The sequence below is a fragment of the Ambystoma mexicanum genome, chromosome 1q (assembly GCF_040938575.1).
Source record: "Ambystoma mexicanum isolate Mex_15411 chromosome 1q, UKY_AmexF1_1, whole genome shotgun sequence".
Taxonomy (NCBI): Eukaryota; Metazoa; Chordata; class Amphibia; order Caudata; family Ambystomatidae; genus Ambystoma; species Ambystoma mexicanum.
Genome location: NC_090922.1, coordinates 1,394,070,714 through 1,394,091,064, shown reverse-complemented (window position 1 = coordinate 1,394,091,064; position 20,351 = coordinate 1,394,070,714). Strand labels below are relative to the sequence as shown.

At 44.9% G+C, this 20,351-nt stretch overlaps 1 protein-coding gene across 2 annotated transcripts in view; it reads right to left on the bottom strand.

Moving 5' to 3' along the window:
* The window catches only part of EFCAB14 (EF-hand calcium binding domain 14), a 306,235-nt gene extending 286,373 nt beyond the window's left edge, over positions 1-19,862 (bottom strand). For both annotated transcript variants that reach the window (XM_069642256.1, XM_069642257.1), the window contains exon 1: positions 18,472-19,862. In XM_069642256.1, coding sequence (XP_069498357.1) covers positions 18,472-18,656 — 185 coding nt within the window. In that variant the 5' untranslated portion in view covers positions 18,657-19,862. The remainder of the gene's footprint in view (positions 1-18,471) is intronic.
* Between the last annotated feature and the right edge of the window lie 489 nt (positions 19,863-20,351).

The following is a 20,351-nucleotide window of genomic DNA, read 5'->3' as shown; positions in this document are numbered from 1 at the left end:
CAGACTTTAAAGGGACAAAGCTATCCACCGCCACCCTTCCCCCTGGTCTCCCCATCAGAAGTCTGTACTACCATCCAGCACCTGAGAGCCTCAACTTGTGCTGGTTATACCTGCCCAGCCCACATTGTCAACCTATTATAGCCGCCTTCATCAATGCAACTTTCAAGACTAACTCGATTCCTTCCGCCATCAAAGAAGCTTGGGTCACCCCCCCTCGTGAAAAGAAACCACTCTAGAACCCACCAAGAATCGCTCCATCACCACCTCCTCAAAATCAATGGCAACTACACCTCAAAAAAAAAAAAAAAAAAAAAAAAAAAAAAAAATCACTATTTACTAGGCACCCACCAATCTGGCTTTAGATCTAGACAGTACAGAAACTGCCCTCCGTGACCTCAAGATCCATCTTGACCACATCAGGGACAGCGGTGAGCTTGCGATTCTTCTTCTGTTAGACCTCACCACAGCCTTCGACCTAGTTTATCATGCGATCCTCTGTAAACCCCTCACCACCACTTTCCACCTCGCCACAGAAGCCCTTTCTGGATGCACCACCAGGGTTTTTGCAGGCCTCGAGTCAGCTGAACCCATACCTGTGTCTTACGGTGCCCCACAGGGTTCTTGCCTCTCCCCCACCCTCTACAACATGTACACCATACCACTCTTTGACCGTCTCGACAGCCTCAACATACCTTACACCAACTTTGCCAATGGATGTATATGAATTGCTATAATCACAATGATCGCGGGAAAACTGAATTAGGTCATTTAGGACATATATGCATGGGGAAACCACCCACCCAATCCCCTTCTATTATTTATCACAAACCCACCCCACACATATATAAAAACTAAGATACAGGTAAAGGTCAATTGGGACCACTATTATTAGGCCAATTAGGATAAAAGGTCAATTTGAAAAGGTAATTTAGGCTAATATCTTCCCAGCGGCACGCAGGTCCTCCTCGAGCTCTTTGGAACCCCCGACACTGACACTACACTGATCAACCATATCTTCAGCATCATACAAGCCTGGATGGCCACTCACCATCTATGCTTGAATGATGGAAAAACAGAACTCCTTATCGGTGGATCCCCACAATGCCTCAAGCTTCTCAGCCCTGCTTTTGCCTCTTTCGGCATAGATGGCAACACTATCCCAGTCTCCAACCATATAAAAACGCTAGGCATTTACCTGGATGCAGAATTTAACATGCACAAAACACTTCAAAGCTATCGCCTCCTCCACAACTTATTCTACCAAACTCATCAATCTTTCCAGGAAATTCCTCACTTCCAGCAACTGCCTTACCCTAACCAGAGCCATCATAGGGAATAAACAAGACTATTGTAATGCCAATCTAGCTGGGTCTTCAACCAAAAATCTACACAAACTCCAGCTGCTGAAAATCAACACTGAGCAGTCTGAGGCTTGAGGCGCTCTGACCACGAATAAGGCGCTCTATAAATAAATCATTGGCTTCCCATTAAAGCCTGCATGGAGTTCAAGCTCTTAGCCATCACTCATCGCTACCTACATAACACAGCCCCCTCCCATCTCACAAACTATCACTAAGAACACAACCTGCGCAATCTCCGTTCCGCCAAAACTTCTGCCCTCAGCATTCCCAGATTTACCAGACAAAGAGCCGGGGGCTCCTGTTTCACCACCATCGCTCCCACACTCTGGAACGCCCTGCCTCGGTAGACACAAGATGAACCTGCCTACACTATCTTCCGCAAGAAAGCAAAAACCTTTTTGTTCAACAAATATCTGTAATGCACTGCTTTACCACCACGTAACTGACTTTTGACCTCTGAAACAATGTATCACTATGTTGCCACCATACCTGTAACTTAATGCTCAGCTAACCTGTACTTCAGCGCTGTGATACCTCCGGGTCTGGGCGCTACCAACCAATACAATAAATGGCTACATCGCATGGCGCAGACATTTTCAGATGTATGCCAGTATGGCATATAAACAGACCAAGCGTCAGAACCTACTGGTCTGTCCCCTAGACACTTCAGTGCATGAGGTTCTTAAAAGGGAGAAAGGGAACTCCGCAGTCAGGCAGTGGGAGTCCAGAGTGTCTGAGGCAAGGAAGAAGTGGCTGGAACAAGTGACCCTAGAGAGGAAGATAGAACAGCCTAATCTACAGAAAATGAGTAATGACCCCAGTTATGGGTGTAACCTTTGTCTGGGGTGTTGCCCCCCCCCCACCCCAATGACCCCTTCTGCCCCATAGGATGTCCTAGATTTTTCAGCACTTGCTCTCCCGCCCAGCTATTCTGCTCCCTTCCTAGTTCCTGCCCCTTGGCTGTATGCCGCTGCTGCATCAGGCCCTGTACTGTCACCCTATGGGGGCCAGTGTGGGGCTTCTAGAGGACAGCACAAATTAGTGGGGGAGGAAGAAGAGGAATCATTCAACACTGCCAGATGCCCCCTCTGGACCCCCAGTACTTGGGCTGTCGGAGTACCCGGTACATGCCTCAAGATGTCCCAAGCCAGTATCCACCCCCAGTCCGGTGCCCACCCCAGATAGGTCACTGCATGTATCAGGAGTAGTGTGCCTGAGGGCTGCTTCAGTTTTACGTTTACCATTTCTTATTTTATTTTTAAATAGAGTTTAGCAACGCAGTTGCTCCACAGTAAAGCACTTCAATAGAAAGAGTGCCAACATTTAGATGCCACACTCTGTACAGAATGAACTATCTAAAGACTCCAGGCACCATACAACTCACAAGAAATATGCCAGTGGCAACAAAGAGAACCAATACAAGAGGGTAAACATGAAATCTGAAATTAAGCTCTGGAAACTAACAGGTTACCTAAAATACAACCGAACTCAGCACAACAGACAGCTTGTTCAACAATGAAGGGCTGTAGATCCCAAAGAAGCTTTTACCACGTCTGTCTTTTGACAAATGCTGGAACAGTGTATTATTCGCAAGAGGTTTGTTGGGGCAGTAAACGTTGATCCAGCGGAACCCTACATGCTGTCCTGGAAGACAACTAGATTTCTCCAATATTGCCTCTTGATAATCCCTCTTGTCGGAAGGAAGAGCACAATCAAAGGGCCAGCCATCGAACGTGCACCTGCAATTTCCAACATACGAGATAGAAAAGTAATAGAAGTCATTATCATCCAGAAAGATGAAGTAGCCAATCCACTGGGACGAGTATGTTGGGGAGGCAGGAAGGGGCCGCATACGCAGGGCAAGGGAAGGCCCAAGCTGTATAAAAACTGGAGGAGGCGTGAGCGGTGAAGCTCACAAGTATCAATTTTGCACAGTACTGAACAGAACTACGGCAAATCCACACTGTGAGAAGCCGAAAGGCCAGGCGCCCAGAGGGAGGTGGCGGAGTGACAACGGAGGATCCATGGTGGACAACCAGTCCACAAACCATTGCTGATACCACCGCAAGTACAAAGCACCAAGCTGTCCGGTTACTCTGCCTTGCGGCGTCCTGGTGTTCTGTGAAGAGAAAACCAGACGAAGAAAATGCCGGTGAATGCAAGCACACAGCCATACGGGGTAGGAGGAAAAGCTTCCAGTGAAAAAAGAATCCCGAAAATGTTCTCCTTCACAGTCGGAGGTAACGATAGGCCCAGAGGGAATCATTATACCATGCAAGAAACTCGTCCGTGTACTATTCTCGAGGAAAAGTTGAATGTAAAAACTGATGAACTTTAAGTGTTGTGATGTAAGAGAAAGAATTATTGAAAATCTTGAGAGTGCGAGGAAAGAACAGCGGATAACAATACCCTGGAAAAGTACCCCGATATTCTATGCAAGAAGAGAATAACATAAGAGAAAGAATATTACGAGTCAGAGCTCAGAAGAACTGCCCAGTTGAACAGCATACCAATAGGCTGGAACAAGGGGAACCATAATTGCAGACCAGAGAAATACTATTTTTCCAAGAATACTCAATTTAGTAACAAGAAATACAGATCCTATAGAGATATTCACAAGGAGGAGAGAAAGGCCAACAGTCCACTTGAAGAGTTACAGAGACAACATGTAAAGGGGCTATTTGAAGATTATATTAATAATGAATCCTAAGACTGATACCAGAGCAAGGCATATTCGTTTTTTTAAAAAATGATTAGCAGAATTTGCTCATTACAATGTTCTTGATTAGCAAACAAACCCATTTGATTAGCAATGGTATACTAATATTTTTCATGTTGCCAGAAGCTGTTTGTGCCCAAAACATAAAATGAGCTACAATGAAGCATTTCGGTGTACAGTGTCAGGCCTTGCAAATTCTTTACAATTCTACTAGACCTACAGGTCTAGAAACTTAGTTTACCTACGGGACCTAAGAGAAATGCGCTTGAAGCTTGGCAACAGATGACAAAAAAAAATCTAAATGCGCTTTCTGTAAAATGGTGCTAAAAACCCACTTTATGTTCTGCCACCCAGAGGTCAGCCGTACACAGGGAAACCTTCATTTAACATTTACAGCAAATTAAATATGAATTTCAAACGTCCCCTACGAGTGGTACTCAGCATTCAAAAAAATCTACTATACTGTGTGCCCTGGACAAGTGTCTGTAAAAAGACAAAATGTATGGACACAAATAGATACAATAAAAAGGATCTGAAAACAGTTGCGCCACCTCTCATGTTTGTGCTGTTCTACAAGGCAATCATAATCATAGAGCAAAAAGTTAGCCCTGGAGGCCAAATACGGTGGATGATATTGCAGCAGATCTGTAGATGTACACACTGAATGGACATTACTTTGCATACATATCTAGTTTGTTTTGTGTATTCATTATGTAAGAGGAAAGAAAGTAAGACTAAGCAGAGCAGATTCGTAGCAGACAGTGAACTGGACAAACTAGATAAATAAAATGTAGTTTGTGGCCGTCTCACTTTCAGGGTATCTGGTATAAAGCAACAGGGTGAGAAGATGGAGGGAGTATGGGTTGAGCACCAGTTGCAGATTTATGCACTCAGTAGGTCACAGAACTAGGTTTGCCATCAAAAGTATTTGGCTGTGTAATCATGTACATTTTCAAAAGAGTTCACTCATCTATAGGATGCATCTTCCCCAAAATCTAGTAGAGATTTAGATATACTAACCTAAACTTTACAGTAAAGCATGAAGACACTGCAGTGCTTTACAGTAGCAACACTGGCATTATGTAAGGGATGGATTTGCAAGACTGTCTTTTAACATAACACATACTGGTCTTTGCCAGAAAGGATATAGTGGCTTAATAAAAGTGTCATCCCGATTACTTCTGGCTTGCAATTATATGAATAAAAAGAATTTGTGACTAGCACTCCCACAAAGGTCTTTGGCACGTAAGAGTGGAGGAGATTACTGCAGTGAAATGAGGAATAAAGGATGGCGAGAGGCCTGAGGAGGAATGCAGGGACAGGTATGCTTTCATTTAACAGGGTAACTTAAGTAGCTATTTTTGCTACACAAGTGTCAATTTAATTAGCAACCCTACAGAATTGCATAACAAATTGCTATACGAAACTGTTTATTTTATGCCTTGAGAAGTACCCTCAGGTGAAGGGAGTCATTCTCGGACCCAAGTTAGTTATTATAGTGGTAGGGTCAGTTACGTCACTTTTGGACAGCAGACCTATTCCTTTGGACAATCACAAATGACTGACGAGCACAACATAGGGAGGAACTACCCATATATTTTCAGGTTTGTTTATTGGCATTTATCATAAAAACAGTGACACTTGGCAGGTCAATCATGCCATACAATGCAAACTCTTTGGAACAGTATAATAATAAACAAAAGGTGTGAGGGGGGGGTGAAAAGAAAAAGGAAGAGGGAAAGGAAGAGGAAAGAAGGGGAAGAAAAGAAGAAAAAAGGGAGGGTAACAAGGGGGGAAGGGGGGAGATAAGAGGAAAGAGATAGGAGACGAAAGAACTTCTGAACAGTAAACAATAACCTGATAACATTAACATAAACTGTCTCCTTATCCAGTCTTCATCATCCATTTACCGAGTATGCAGTAGGGGGTGCTATAGGGAAGGGGGGGGATTCTTGAGTGCAGCAATTTCCTTAGGTGTTTAGGGGCCTCCCTCGTGGGTTTCTAGGTTTCTGCAGTTCTGCATTGTCCAGTTAGTGTTTGCTCATGGGGGTTTATCGTCTGAGGGGTAGATTATTGATCTAACTATCTCCCCCTCCATGCTTCTAGGGTGGAGCTGGACTCTTCAGGTGGATCTGGCAACGCTATCTTCCCACACCCTAGTTTCTGCGTTAATCCATGTGATAAGCTTGCTGTGCCAGGCGTCATGTCTGGGCCCTGCTGACTTTTTTCAGGATATGGCGATATGTCTTTTGGCCAGGAGGCACAATAGGTCCATTAATTTCACCCGATGTTTAAATTTGGCCGGTCTGGGGTACATACCTAAAAAGCATTCTTCGGAGTCCATCTGTAATTGGAGGTTCCTGCCTTCTCGTATGTCAACTTGACTTTTAGCCATAGGGATTGCATTGTGTTGCACTCCCAGAACATATGTATGAGATCAGCCCTGTCCCCTTTGCACCACGGGCAGTTAGGGCTTGCATTCTTGTTAAATGTCGCAAGCCTGTGTGGAGTGAGGTATGTCCGGTGCAGGACGATTAGTTGTATAAAGCGGAATCTGTGGTTCTTTGATACGGCCTTGGGAAATGCTAGCCCCCTGCTCCATTCTCCCTCTGAGAGTTCTCTGCCAGTGTCTGTTTCCCCATTTACTTTTCAGGGTCTCTCCGTTTGGATTGGGGTTATCTTTGAGATGTCTGTTTATTTGGAACACCAGTTTCTGTCCCTCGCCTAAGTTATATAATAGAGTTGTGAGGGGATCAGCTTCGGGTTCTTCTGGCCAGGTGTCCCATTTGTGTCTTGCTATTTCGCGTACCTTCCGAAACCACAAGTATTGACTAGTGGGTATCCCGTCCATGTTCTGTAGTGTGCTGAACTCTTTAAAGGAGCCTTCTTCGTATAGATCTCCCCACGTGTAAACTCCTTTCATCTCCCAGACCCTGAGGTGTAACAAGTCTGTGTCTGACCTGCACAGGTCCCAAATCATTGGTATTTCTGGGGAGTACAAGGTTTCTTAGTGATTTTGTTCTTTGCCAAATTTGTTTATTTGGTGGCTATAAAGGGTGTGTCGCTCATTTGGTGTTGTGGCGCCCAAATAAGTTCTTTCAGTTGCAGTGGAGAGATCAGGGACTGTAGCAGGAGAGTTTCAGATGTGTTCTCGTCGGCTAGCCATTTGGACACAAAGCTGAGTTGGGCTGCTAGATAATATTTTTCGAAATGCGGGAGTTGGATTCAGCCCTGATCATATTGTAGGACTAGCATGGGGTGTGCTATTCTATGCCTGCCCTGCCCCCAAATGAATTCTCGAGTTATTGACCCTAAAAGGCAGAGGAACAGGCTCTTGATTTAATACTGCACCTTTTGGAACCTATACAGGAGCCTAGGGAGGACAATCATTTTGATTATAGAAATTCTCCCCTTTGCTGACAGTGAGAGTTTTGCCCAGAAGGACATTGATCTGCGTAGTGTGGGTATTGCTGCATTTGTGTTATGCTTGTGCATCAGTTGGGGAGTGTGCATAATTTGGATGCCCAAATAGCGGAACTTGGTGGTCTGCCACTGTATCTCGTGTTGGGAGCTCCTCCGAGCATCTGTCTTTAAGGCCTGCTAGTGGGAATAGGCAGGACTTTGCCTTGGTGAATTTTATGCCCGAGACTTTGGAAAAGTTGTCAAGAACCTCCAGCATAGTTGGGACATTGAGATGAGGGTCTCTGACGCACAGAAGCACATCGTCCGCGTAAAGTGAAATTATGTGGTCTATCTCCCCTAGCCTTATTCCGGCATCAAAAAAATGTTTACGAAAATAAATAGCTATGGGTTCTAGCCCCAATATTAGGTAGGAACCACCCATAGCGATAGGGACATTTAAGCCATATAGTTTTCCTTTGATACAACCACGTGAAACATGTGCTCAGTGTCTGCTTCCTTTGATCAGCCACAGTAGATGCTGTGGCAAGCCAGACAAAGTACTTAGACCACAGGACATGTTGTCAAAAGGCTTTAATTTAAGAAAATGATTTTCTAGCGCTAAAAGGAAGATCCCTTCCTATCAAAACTATAACTAAGGTGCTCGTCAATAATAACTTTTTTATTTTTAAAATAAACATTCCTCGGTCAAAACCCATCTACTCTACTGGCCCCCACATTAAAAAAACATTTTACAAAATAAAGACTAGGCAGAGTGCCCCTCCTGGATCAATAAAGGTCCATAGAAAACAATTCTTGGTTATTTTAACAGGTCTTGGCCATCTTTCAAAGTCCCAAAGTTTTCCATACGTTCTGCAAAGAAAGTCGGCAAAAAAAAAAAACACAAATGTCTCGATTTCTTTAGGTGGAGGAATATGTCCCTGATCCCCTGTCAGCGGCTCCTCACCTCCACGCTGGTCTCTGCCTGCGCCACAGGAGGCTCCTTCCCACAATGACGTGCTCACACCAGAGGCTCAACTCTGCGTATTGCTTCTCCAACTCTAGCGTGATTTTACCTTTATTCTTGCTTTGTGACCAAAAAGGGGCATGTTTATGTTCAGCTGTCAAGCCCACAAAAAGATCAGCATTGTATTGAGCCAAACATCCAAAGGGCTCTTTGGTCATTATCTTGAGTCTCACAATTGAATATCCCATCGGCTTCTGTCTTGCAACTTTCTCTTTGCGGGTGAAACGCTGAGTTTATAGTTGTAGCGAGTTTCGTCACAACGTCCATCTATAACCTGCGTTGCCCTTCATACTTCTTTGGCCAGGATAAATGTAAACAGTGGAAACAAGATACAACATTTAAAAAAAGAGAAAGGAAAGTGTTCCGCTTACACGTCAATTATCTATTAGTTAAAAAATACTTGACAAATTGATTTAACTTTCCTCCACAGCAATGAGAGATGGAAGATTAAGCCCTCCGAATTTCCCATCATGAACACCAGACTTCCACCAGAGGCGTATTCATCTGTGTGTCTGCATTTCTAAATGCAATGATCCCTAAGGGGAGGAGCACTTCACAATATAGTAGCAGGTGCTTGATGGTTTCCACACAATTATTACCAAATAAGTGGCACAGCCGCTCGTACCGAGGGATATTCTGCCAGGCACCACAGAGTTCAAAGATCTAATACTGTTCAATTTAATTTTTAGGTAGTCCCATATTGCATAGATTCCTGCAAAGCACTCAATATACCACGGTTCCCTGGTGTGCGCGGCAGGATATTCAACAAAACATAGTGCCTGCGTCCTGCCAGACAACTTCGTATCGTACTGTTCATGCTCCTCCTGGCGAATGAGCAAGGTAATGTAGTTCTTACATTTGCTTTGTGGCCAATTTATTCTGTCATCCAGGTCACCTGATAATTGGGCATGGCAGCACTTTATTTTCACCACATTACTGGTTAACATTAGGCTACCCCTGGTTTGGACTGCGTCCAGAAGCAGAAGTAGCACCAATCCTGCTGGAGCTGTGTGGATTTTCTGATGCAGCAAAGTACAGTGTGAGTTTAGTTTGGCCCAAATTGGTGTTAAGTTGAATTCCAGGTATATGTAATCAGCACGGACATGATGTGGTAAGGACAATCGTTTTATGAGAGATTTTCCCTCAAGCTCACCTAGACTTTGCGCGCGCCTCAGTTTTTCCGAGTGCATCAGTGCCCAGATTTCTGCCCCATACAGCATTATCGAGGTCACTTTTGCTGTAAAGAGTTGTAATAGTATTTTTAGGGAAAACCACCTCCTTTTCCTAACAAAGAATTTAACAGGCCAGTTGTCATACCTGTTTTAAGGTGAACAAGGTCAAGTTGTCTGGTTCCTCTTAACTCTGCGTCCAGGTATACCCCAAAATATTTAAAGTCAGGTACCACCTCCAACCTTGGAGGCTCCCAGAAACCAGGTCATCTTCACAGCCCTGCCCCTCTTAACAAATGGCAACTCGTTTTTTCTGTGTTGATGGTTAAGGTATTTCTGTCTGCGCAATTTGACAGCTTATTTAGTGTCATTTGTAAGTCCCAGGGTCATCTGCGTAACCCAGTTAGTACCTCCCAATTTGGGTGGGTTTGCTGAGGGGTTGGAGGGGTTAGACGGTTCTCCTCCAAGATCCGAAAGGTAGAGATTGGATAAAGACAGCATTCTTCTTGTAACGCTTTGTTTGTGTCCACCCATCCTGTCGCCCTGCTCATCTGATCAATCCAGACCATGATTGTGTGTGTGGTCATGCAGAAGAATACTCATTTTGAGTAAACATGGTGGAATATGCCAGGCTATCAGGCTATCAGCTTGGCCCACAGTCTGGGTCTGTCCGCCGTATCGAATGCTGCACTGAAGTAAACGAATGCTGCGTGTACCGGCTCTGCGAATGGACCAGGACTGTTGTAGGACCGTTACCAGGGCCAGGCAGTTAATGATGGTATCAGAGCCCTTCCTGAATCGTGTCTGATTGAACGGAATGATGTTTTTATTCAGGGTCCAGTCCTCCAGCTCATCCAAGATGATGCATGCGAAAATGTTCGCAGGGATGTCCAGCATTGCCACAGGTGGTAATTCTTTGGATGTTCCGATCTCCCCTTTTTGTGGATCGGCACGATGATTCTATCTCGCCAGGAATCGGGGATTGTCCGAGTCCTTTCAATACACGAACAGCCAGTGTAGGGTTTCTGCCCACATATCTGGATCCTTCTTCAAAAGGGAGCTACATGCACCATCACAGACAGGTGCTTGCAAACTCTTAGACGATCTAATGATTCCTTGTACATCAGGGATACCTTTAGAGTAATGCCAAACTGCACTCTGTATATTATGCAGGATTACATATGAGGAATTGCCCTTGAAGTGTTGGGAAACAAAGACTTCCCAAACCTCACTAGGCACCAATGTTGTGTAGCTTTCCCATTTACCAGAATAGCACAGGATCATTTGATTTACATGACCCCACAAGAGTGGGGCATTTGGCACACTCCATTTCGGTTTTGTGGTTTTTTGGCGATTTCCCATACAATTTCGTCTCAGCTTTCACTGCCCTGGGAAGTCCTTGGGCATCCAGCTCTCGGTGGGCAATTGAGCAAAGCTCTCGACGCAGCAATTTGTTCGATGGATTTCGCGGTTGCAGCGGTGTACGTGAGCCTTGGGATGGGCCTTACCCAGTCTGTGACAAGCTGAATGCCGTTCCACTGAACAAGCTTTGATTTGTTCCATGCAGGCTTCAAAGAGGGAAAAGGCGCTAATATCGGCAGTGTTCAGTCACCCCAGGCTGCACAAAGTGTTCACAGCGTGGACCGGGCTTTGGTAATGGCTTTTAGTATGTTAACGTGCCATGAGGTCCTATTCAGGGTTTTGTTCACAGAGAGTGAGCCTAGTTCTACCCATTTGGCAATAATCGGGCGGTATTTTAGTTTGATGAAAAGGGGGAGGGGGAGTGGTCACTCTCAACCCAGTTCCCAATACACATGTCCGAGACAACCAGATCAAGTTTCAGAACAAAAATATAATCAATGATACTGCTGTTGTTCCTCCCCACCCTTGTGTAGGCCTGGGGCGAGTCCGAGGCAGTACTGGCATTTATCATTGCACATTTGTTACAGTAAAGTATGTTGCCCATTCCATTCCTCTTTTGCAGCAGGTGGTTAAGCAAGCTATTTGGTTTCCTGTGATGATATCCGGTTTACTCCGTCTCTTGGCATTGAGGGCACCACATAGTATGATCGGATAGACAATCGCCCAGCTTAGATAATAGTGATCCCATACATTTTAACACCTCTTTGTGACAAGATCTATAGTAGGGATCGTAAATGTTAATCACATAGATACACGTATGGCAGGCAGCCATTGAGTGTGACTTTACCAACAAGAATATTATGGCGAATAGGCGAAATCAATTCAATTCACCCAAGTTTTTCCTTACGCCGAGCACCAGACCACCTGTAGGTCTTCACGGCCCCTGTATGGCCAATGAAGAAAGAGTGTTCCAGCCATCTATCACCAGTTGAGAGGTCAACCACATCTCTTGTAGGGCAATAATTTGAAATCTGTCAATGATAGTTCAAAGCCCTCCTTGTTCGAAGAGGTGTGTTGCCCAGTGTGTTCCAGCTGAGAAAGTAAGAGTAACTCCCTGCATCTGGGCTAGGAATCTGATCTGCCATGGTTTACCAAATTGGCCAGCCAAGACCAGTGACTTTCATTGTCGGTGTTGATGTTTTGCTAGGTAACGTGTTGACCCAAAGGTTTGGAGGCCACTGTAGGAGATCTGTTGTACTGTTCTCCACTTTCTAATGAGGGTCCTTTTCTCCTATAAGTCCTAGCATCCTGATGTTTATTTTTCCGTAGAGTTCTACCGCTGCGCAGTCATAGCCCAGCTTATTTACTACATTGCTGTGTTCAAGTACATTGAGATGCCTTCACTTGAGACAGTAAAAAGCTCTTGAGCTAAAAATGTGCAGTTTGCCAAATGTTTACAATGCCTATTTTTTTGACGGCTTCAATATTTTGAGGGCAGAATGTAAGCCCTTTTTAGCCATGTTTGCATCACATCTTTTTCATGGTCGCAACATATGAAACATGATGTATTTTTGTCAGGTTAGCCTTTCAACTTTTGAGTTACAGAAGGATTTCAAATGCTTTCCCAGGCTGTAATAATTTTGGTGTATGGCTGCAGATTTGCTTTTAGTTGTCTGCTCATAGATGCCATGAGTTTTTATCCCTTTCCACCTGATCAGTTATCCAGAGGTTTTTCTGCATCACATCACCTGCCTGCTGGCTTTCCAACCCACAATTCTGAGTATAGTTATAAGTTTAAATGGGCTACAATGGCGACACACACATTGTTGATTAGTTGTAGATATTTATTACATTTTAGAAGCCAGTAGGATATTGGATATCAACTACTTTATTGCTAACATTGTGACTACATATTTTAGACTATTCCATTTTTAATTCTCATATTGTGACATGGTCAGAACCAGCATTTTCTCAAAATGGGGTGGGAACTCTAGCTGAAGAAAGTTGGCGTTATAAGGAGGAATTCAGAGCTAGCCATACCCCACAGGGGAAGGGCCAATCGAGAGAACCAATTCCTGCACCCCTTTGTGCTAGCATGCTTGCTTGTAGTACAAACCCAACTCAAACTACGCCTCCACTACAAAATGCTTTCCAGACATTCTTATAGTAGAGAAAGGTCATCCGACCCAGCAAACCATCGGCAACATTACCAAGGGTATGCAGAGACAATGGCCCACAAAATGAACACCTGACCAGTATTTAAAGTAATAATTGCGACATAAAATCAATCGCAAACAACTCCCCATAAACTTTACCAGGAAAACAACATCGAAAATTGTCCTTCCCTGGTTGCTATTGTGTTACTCCGCAGTGAAGCCTTGTGGAAGAAGTGCCATGTATTAGATACTTTTTTGGGCTATTTTCGAAGAACAAACTATCCCGTTTGGGGGAAGACAGGACCACATTGCTCAGGGAAAGAGCCAGTACACAGAAAGAGGGAGGGGGGCTATAAAGTGGTACAGCAGGAGGTGTGGGTTATTTGTTTAGGTGGGAGGAGGTAGTCAACCAAAATACCAGCAGGAGGAGGGAAGGAGCGGCGGAGTGTGGAGGCAACCTTTGAGAAAGGTGGGGTATTGGTTGAGTGGAGGTGGTACGGCTGTGCGAGCAGGCTTCCAGATAAGCACTGGGTCTTTTTACGCATTAAAATCTTATGTGACACCTTTTACATTTCTATGCGTACCCATTTAAGCACCAGTTGAGAGCAGAGTGCAATGCAAAGGGCAAGGAACTTGATGGAAACCAGAACACCTTCTGATTCTATCTGCATGGATGAATTGCAGGCCATGTAAGAGCAGGAAGGCATTTTTCTCTGTGCTGCACGCACCAAGCCTGTCCGAAACAGCACACAGTTCAAATTTCATTCTCCATTTTTTTTATTTGTTAAAATCACATAGATGCTATTCATCATAGCAGTAATAAGATGGAAAAAGTAATACAACTGGGAAGTATTCTTTTTACAAACAATTTATGCTTTTTAGATAATGATGCACCAAAGTATTTTTCTGAGATCCTGTGTTGTGTGCATTTATCATCAATGATAATGACAATGTGTTATTTATAGAAGGCTTTCGCCAAAGTGCAGTATATAGAACATATTTACATATAATTATCAGTCAACCGAAGTGGATACTAATTTATCGACCTCAGAAGGATGAAAGGCTGAGATGGCCTTGCCGGGATTCGAACCTGTGACCTGCAGTTCTCTCAGACATCGCAGCAAGCACTCAACCTGCAGAGATGTCTTACTGCTGCATCAAGATTTATTTATTTGTATTTTTAAAGCGCTCATACAGCCCGGGGGGCATCGAGGCGCTGGTACTGAATTTTTTGTTGTTGTCTTAGTTGCATATTTATAACGCGCTTAAATACCCAGAGGTTTCCAAGCGCAGACCTCGGGATCAAAGCTGTGTTGCTTTGTGTGGTCTTGCTTCAAAGGCGAGCACGTTGCCACTGAGCAATCCTCCCGGGACAATTGCATGCACTTACTCTACTGGTGCCAAATCAGCCTTCTCCACAATATGTAGCATTTACCATTTAGCTATCCATACGGCTAAAAGCACTTACTATACAAATAAAAATGAAAGTGCTATAAAACCAACCTCGTGAACTATTTTCTGTTGTACGTTAACTCTCTTCTCCTCCGGATAGTGCTCTGCAGGCTGAACCCTGTCATGCCTTCTGCAATGACCTAGCCACTTTCTTTATTGATAAAGTTAACGTACTACAGGACATGATCCGTCTATCTGCTTTCCCGGTCCCTGAGAAGCCACTTCGGCCTGGGGCACCGGACCATAACTGGGCGACTTTTCCCACCTTCTCTATCGAGGAGGCGAGTTGGCAGTTAGCAGCTTGAAATCTGCCTCTCCCTCAGATGCCCTTCCCCTGAGGATTTTGAAGGATATCTCTCCTAATATTCCCATATGGCTGACAGAAGCAGATAACAACTCCTGCCAATCTGGTTTCATTTCGCCAGAGCTTAAGCAATCGGCTGTTATTCCGCTCCTGAAAAAGCCCTCATTAGATCCTACGACCCATCTCTTTACTTCCGTTCTTTATGAAATTAATGGAACCTCTTATTTCTCCCGTGCTTACGTCTTTTCTTGAGTCCTCCTTGTTTCTTGATCGTTTCAGTCAGGCTTTCGTCCGGGCAACCGGACAGAGTGTCCTGGTCTCTGTGTATGATGACCTCTGTCGGCTGGCTGATGAGGGCGGAACAGGTGCTCCTACAGTGGACCACCAGGTTCTACTGGATCCTCTGGCTGTGGCCGGTTTGTCCGGCCACGTTTTGTCTTGCCTCATTTCTTGCCAACCGTAGTCAAACTTTGGCTCTTGCCTCCTTTTTCTCAGCTGCTCCAATGCTGCTGTGTGGGGTCCCCCAGGGATTGGCCTTGTTTAACATTTATATTCAGCCTCTTGTTTTGCTCATCCGCTCCTTCGGCTTCAGGAGTTACTCCTGCGCTGATGATACCAAGATCACCATCAGGCTGGATTCCTCACAGCCGGACCTTGCATCTCAGCTTAGGGGTTGCCTTGCGGCAGCGAGTGAGTGGACGGGCAGCAATTGGCTAAAACTTAACAGGTGCAAGACTGAGATCCGGGTGGTACACCCCCCCTTGAGGCCACCAGAGTACTGTTACTAGGCCCGTTCAGTCCTGCTCTTCGGCCTACAGAACTGGGAATGTGCCCTCTACCAGTTCCGGAGGTTAAGAATCTCGGATTCATTCTTTCTGCATCACTGTGTATGAATGGCCAAGTCAGGGCCATCTGCAACGCAGGCTTTTTTCAACTCTGCGTCCTGGGGAGGGTACTGCTGCTTCTTCCGGTTCACCTGAGGCCTTGTCACAGCCTCATGGTACTAAGTCGACTAGACTATTGTTAACTCGCTGCTGCTGGCACAACATCGGTACCTACTGCATCGGTTACAACTTCTTCAAAACTATGAGGGAAAGTTTGTGTACTGGCACTTCCTACAGGGTTCACATCTCCCCCATGCTCAGATCATCGCACTGGCTGCCAGCGGGTGCAATTTAAATAATTAGTGATAGTGCATCGGGCCTTCTATGGGTCAGGTGAGGAGTATCTTCGGGCAAAGTTCTGCCCGTACGTGCCCTCCCGTGATTTACGTTCTAAGGGCTACTGTCTACTTTCTGTTCCTCGCTACCAGTTTGAACGAGTCGGGGACCGCTCATTCTCGGTGGCCGCTGCTAAATTGTGGAATTCCCTGCCCGTTCCACTAACTACGGATAATCATATGGCCTGCCGCCATCTGTTGAAAACCGATCTGTTCTCGGGATCAAAAGTTTCTATTTCACAACAGCAAATAAAATGTGGCATTAATCTTTAAATCTTACTCCTTGTCAACCAAAGTCAAAACATACGAATCAGTTCATCATAAACTACCACTAAACATCCTATATAAGGAAAAAGAAAGAACAGCAAAGCCAAAGACTGCAAATTACAAAAGCAACAATCCATGCAACAGACACAAGAATATCACAAAAACCGATCTGTTCTAAAACCTACTCTTCCTGTTTTGTTGACGGCTCGCCCGTCTGGTCTTTGCTAGCGCCAAGATGCTTAAAAATAAAAGGAACATTACGAATTGCTGGTTTGGTGTGAGTGGAAAGACCCACCGAATTAGAGGTTGCCTGGTTAAGACATCATACAGAGCCTAGTCAGGCAATCAGAATAGCACTGTCGACAGTACAAATCAGCTCTTAGATGGTAAGGGGTCAATATGTGATAGCTACTAACCTGGAGGTTAAGGGGCGTTTAGGTTAGGGAGGAGGTTTGTATCAAGACAAGAGGGATTGCCATAGATTCCATTAAAGTTTCAATAAAAAAACCTTTGAACCGCCTCAGACAATTATAATGATTCTTGTGCCATCAGTGACACTCTACAACAGAATAAATATACATAAATGGTAAACGAGAGAGTGACAACAGTATTAACGTTTTTCTATTTGGCTGTATAAAAGAAACCATATTGCGAAGCAAACACTTGTTGGTTTAGTAATACAACAGTGTAGGAAAGATTGATAACATCTAAAGCACAGCATACACACAAGGGAAATAAGCATGGATACGTATATTCAGGCAGAACCATTACACTACTGCTGTCCAATAGTAAGCCTTCCAGTTGCTCTGACGTAGCAGTTTCTCTAACACTAAAGCACAGAGACCAATCTTTCTCCAGAGCCTTGCTTTCGGGCACACCATTATATGCTGTTACAGCACCACATGGGCATTTAGACCACCTTTGGGGCAGAGGTTAGTGGAAAAAATAATTCCCGACACTTCCACTGTGCCTCAGTATTCAGTGGTGTGTAGAATTAAGGCCAATACACAGGCTTCAAACTAGGCTACCAAATTTCACATGGGAATAATACATAGTTTAAAGCTGCAAAGGACTAAAGAATCAAATTGCTGTCAGAAACTAGCATTTTAGTTAAACCATGCGGTCTCTAGCAGATTATAAATTATTCAACGTTTTTGCGTTCTCTGCCAGTAAAATATTGAGTCATTAATCTTGTTTCTTATGATCTCTCGGGATTAATCGACCATTTCAGTACAGGACGTGCTCTCTTAAAATAAGAATCGCTACCATATCACACTTCATCCATACATTAAGGAAGTCTTGCTTGTTTCAGAAATGTATTAAGGGGAACCAACTCCCACCGGAGCTTGCACTGCAGGTATTATTAATTTAATATCCTCGTCAGTTCAGTACCAGCACTTATTCACAACCCCAATTTTCGGTAAGGTGCAAACTGCCAAGTTTTGGAAAGCTAAAACCAGCCAGTACCCCCACTCTGAATATTGTTCTAGCACCACTGAGTCGTATGCTCACTGTACATAATCTCGTGTAATGCCCACCTAAATGTTGACACAGCCATCATGTGCTCTGTGTTGAACCGTGAACAGGCTCGTTGTAAAGGTTTGGCTATACGTTTCCAATACAATAAAGCATACTGATATCAGTGTTGTATTCGTCTTTATCACCAAGTTCATGAGGTGGGTGTACCGTCTATAGAACGAGGCTCGCGATTTTTAGAAGTTCGACACAAGATGTTGAACTCTTGATCAAGCATGGAGTCATATTGAGGAACTATTCAATTTAATAAAGGTCGATCCTGTTTGAAAACAAAGTGGCACTTATCTCAAATGAATTGGGTATAACTATCTACGTGAGAGCAAATATATGCCAACAAATCGAACACGTTGGTGGAAACGTAAGGTAGTGAAACCAGAGTGACAGTAGTAGTTTGTCCCAGGCAGTTTCCTGGGGCGTGAAAGGAGAGAGTACAACCTGTCTGCGTTTTATTTATTGGCCGATTTATACACAATGTGTTTGTGAGTTAGCAAAATACTTACTTGCAGAAGAACGAGCGACTCCCTGCCAGCCCCCCGAACTCGTCATCCTCCTCGGTACTGGATTCGGAGTCAGAAGCGGGCGGCTCTGTCCGCAGCAGCCGGTGCCCAGAACCTTTCTTGGTTTTCTTCCTGCGCCCGTCTGCTGCCAGTCCGATTAGGGCGTTCAGTTCCTTGCGCTTCTTCATTTTCTTGTGCGGTGTGAGAGGAGCCAGGGACCCGCTAGCGGTACCCCCACCTCCGGAACCCGGCGGCGGCTGGTACCCGGTCTCCAGAGCCCGCCGGCTCTCCAGCGTGGAATCAATGCCAAGTCTAATGGCCAGTGTGAGAAGGATGTAAGGGAAAGGGGCGGTGCCTAGGCGGTGGGGAGGTTCACAACAAGGATGTATTGAGCACACAATTAAGGGCTGCAGGAGAAAGAAAGGGAAGAGACGGGATGCCACAAGCAGGGTCGAATAGTAGCTTAGGGAGTCGAGGCAGGGCCCAGAAGTATATGGTGGCGTTCAGCAGAGTTCAAAGTCGAGAGGGACGTCAGGTAAGAAATTGAGGTGGCAGGAGAGAACAAATGATGCCTATTAATGAAATAGGCAGGGGGCTGGCGTTGAGTGGCAGGTAAGAGAAGAAGCAGGGCATGGGAGAACATAGGAAGAGGACAACTGACAGACAGGTAGGGGTGAGACGACCCTTAGGGGGATTCGATAAGACAGGATAAAAGTTAGAGGTAACTGATGACGGCCCCTGGATACTTGTATGACAGATACAATGTGTGGGCGGGTGATCTAAAAGTTGACAGAAGTGGCTAAGAAAGGACGCACAGTGGGGCTCGGACAGAAGCATCTAATAGGACTGGACGGTAAAGACTGGTGTTACATGGTAGAGGATTGTGGTGGAGTTCGGCTTGCACAATGCGGAGTTACACAAGTGCTCAAAGGGGAGGGTGGGAGGGGCGCAAACACACACGAGTATAAGTAATACACAGAACAGGCGTGAAGAGGGGACTTCAGATAGGAAGCCAGCGGGGTTGCCACGATGGAAGTGACAGGACTGGGGTGGAGTTGAGATAGGCAGGCACTGAAGATGACAGGCGACGTGTCAGGAACACAGCGTAGAGGTACGAACTTTCGATGAGTTTAAGTGTTCACACACAGGTTACATTCGGCCCGCAGTCTCCCTGGTACCCGGGCTCCCCTTCGCCCTCAGGAGTGGCGTGACCGGTGCGTCGCTCCTTCCCCAGAATGTTATTGCGATGAGCTGCGTTGCTAAGCGCACGCTTCCAGTTCAGATATCCGTAGACCTGGGGCAGTGTGTTTTTTCGGAACAGATCGCTGTTTCCGGGTTCCTGCACGCCGCCATTTTGACCTGCACACTGATCGTTTCCCCCAGCAGATCTAACTGGCTCCCTGAGACAAAGCATCCTCTTGATTGGACGAATACTGTCTTGGCAGCGCTGTGACGTCGACATGAATGGGAAGGTTCGTCCTGTGCTGAATTATCTTAGTGGCCATAAAAGAAGGACAACTGAAGGAGCCCATGCTCGTCACGGTTGTACATTATTCAGGCTTTTAGCTCCTAAGCGATATAAAGTTAAATTGGTATAATAATAAGATACATTTTTAACAAGTGTTTACAGGGAATTATTCTAACAGTTAAAGTACTGTATTTTCTCTGTTATTTGTAAAGGACTCAAGTTTTAAATATTGTTGGGAGTACTCATTTGGATATTTAGTGACATCACAGGAAGTGGCATCACAGGACTTTTGCAAATAAAATGAAAGACAAATCACAATGCCAGGTTAAATAGCCATAGTGTGATGGAGTCCACTTTAAGAGTAGCAAAACAAAAAGGTGACGGCTGGGAGGTTTTGAATTAACCATAACCACGG